Below are 886 nucleotides of genomic sequence, written 5' to 3' on the forward strand. Positions count from 1 at the left end.
GCTGAGCACTCCACAGACACGTGTACCCTTAACGTAGTTCTCGAGGATATTCAGCGTGACACAGTATGACAAGGCTGACCCTTCGAATTACAGGCACAACAGAAACAGGAAGTAAGAGTGAGAGAAAGTTGTGGTGAAAGAGTACAGCAGGGTTCGCCACCATCCCCTGCCGGAGCCTCGTGGAGCTTTACGTGTTTTCGCTCAATAAACACTCACAACACCCGGTCTGGGAATCGAAACCGCGATCCTATGACCGCGAGTCCGCTGCCCTAACCACTGGGCCATTGCGCCTCTACTCTCTGAATCTAATGCATAATCAACATGAATCAGATCATATGGGAATGTTACCTTGTTATTGGTAGCTCTGCTCAACCAGGACTGACCTATGATCAAAAATATTCACACTATGACTGTTTTCTCCAGGGCTACATCATTTATCTGTTATTTTTTTAAGATGATAAGGTATGGTTTGAGGGACAGTTGGTTGCTAATTCTAGCAGACCAAGTAACTATGTAGAGTCTCCCTTATTTCATTTACTTTGCTCAGAATGTTATCCTTTAGGTTTCTATCATCATTTAGGTTTACCAAGAAAGACAGAAATGTGTTAAAGAATGGAAAAAGAGAAAACGAATGGTAACTTTCTTTTTTCTTTTTCTTTTTTTTTTATTCTTGTGTCTCTGATCACGAATAAATTGTGCTTTATATATATCAATATATACATATATATATATATATATATAAAGCACGATTTAACGATTTATTCGTGATCAGAGTTGTTCAAAAACCGAGGTACTAATGTAGGCGGAGACGGACTATATGTAATCTGAACCTTCCCCCCCCATATTTATTAATTTTTTTTTACCGAATCCCACGTTTTAGGCTATG

The 886-nt window shown here is 39.4% G+C and overlaps 1 protein-coding gene across 1 annotated transcript in view; it reads left to right on the forward strand.

Moving 5' to 3' along the window:
- Positions 1–886, forward strand: part of LOC106869649 (homologous-pairing protein 2 homolog) — a 17,555-nt gene that overhangs the window by 13,916 nt on the left and 2,753 nt on the right. Inside the window, exon 7 of the mRNA XM_014915468.2 lies at positions 581–634. Within this exon, the coding sequence (XP_014770954.1) occupies positions 581–634 (54 nt within the window). The remainder of the gene's footprint in view (positions 1–580; positions 635–886) is intronic.

This window comes from Octopus bimaculoides, chromosome 9, assembly GCF_001194135.2.
Source record: "Octopus bimaculoides isolate UCB-OBI-ISO-001 chromosome 9, ASM119413v2, whole genome shotgun sequence".
NCBI lineage: Eukaryota > Metazoa > Mollusca > Cephalopoda > Octopoda > Octopodidae > Octopus > Octopus bimaculoides.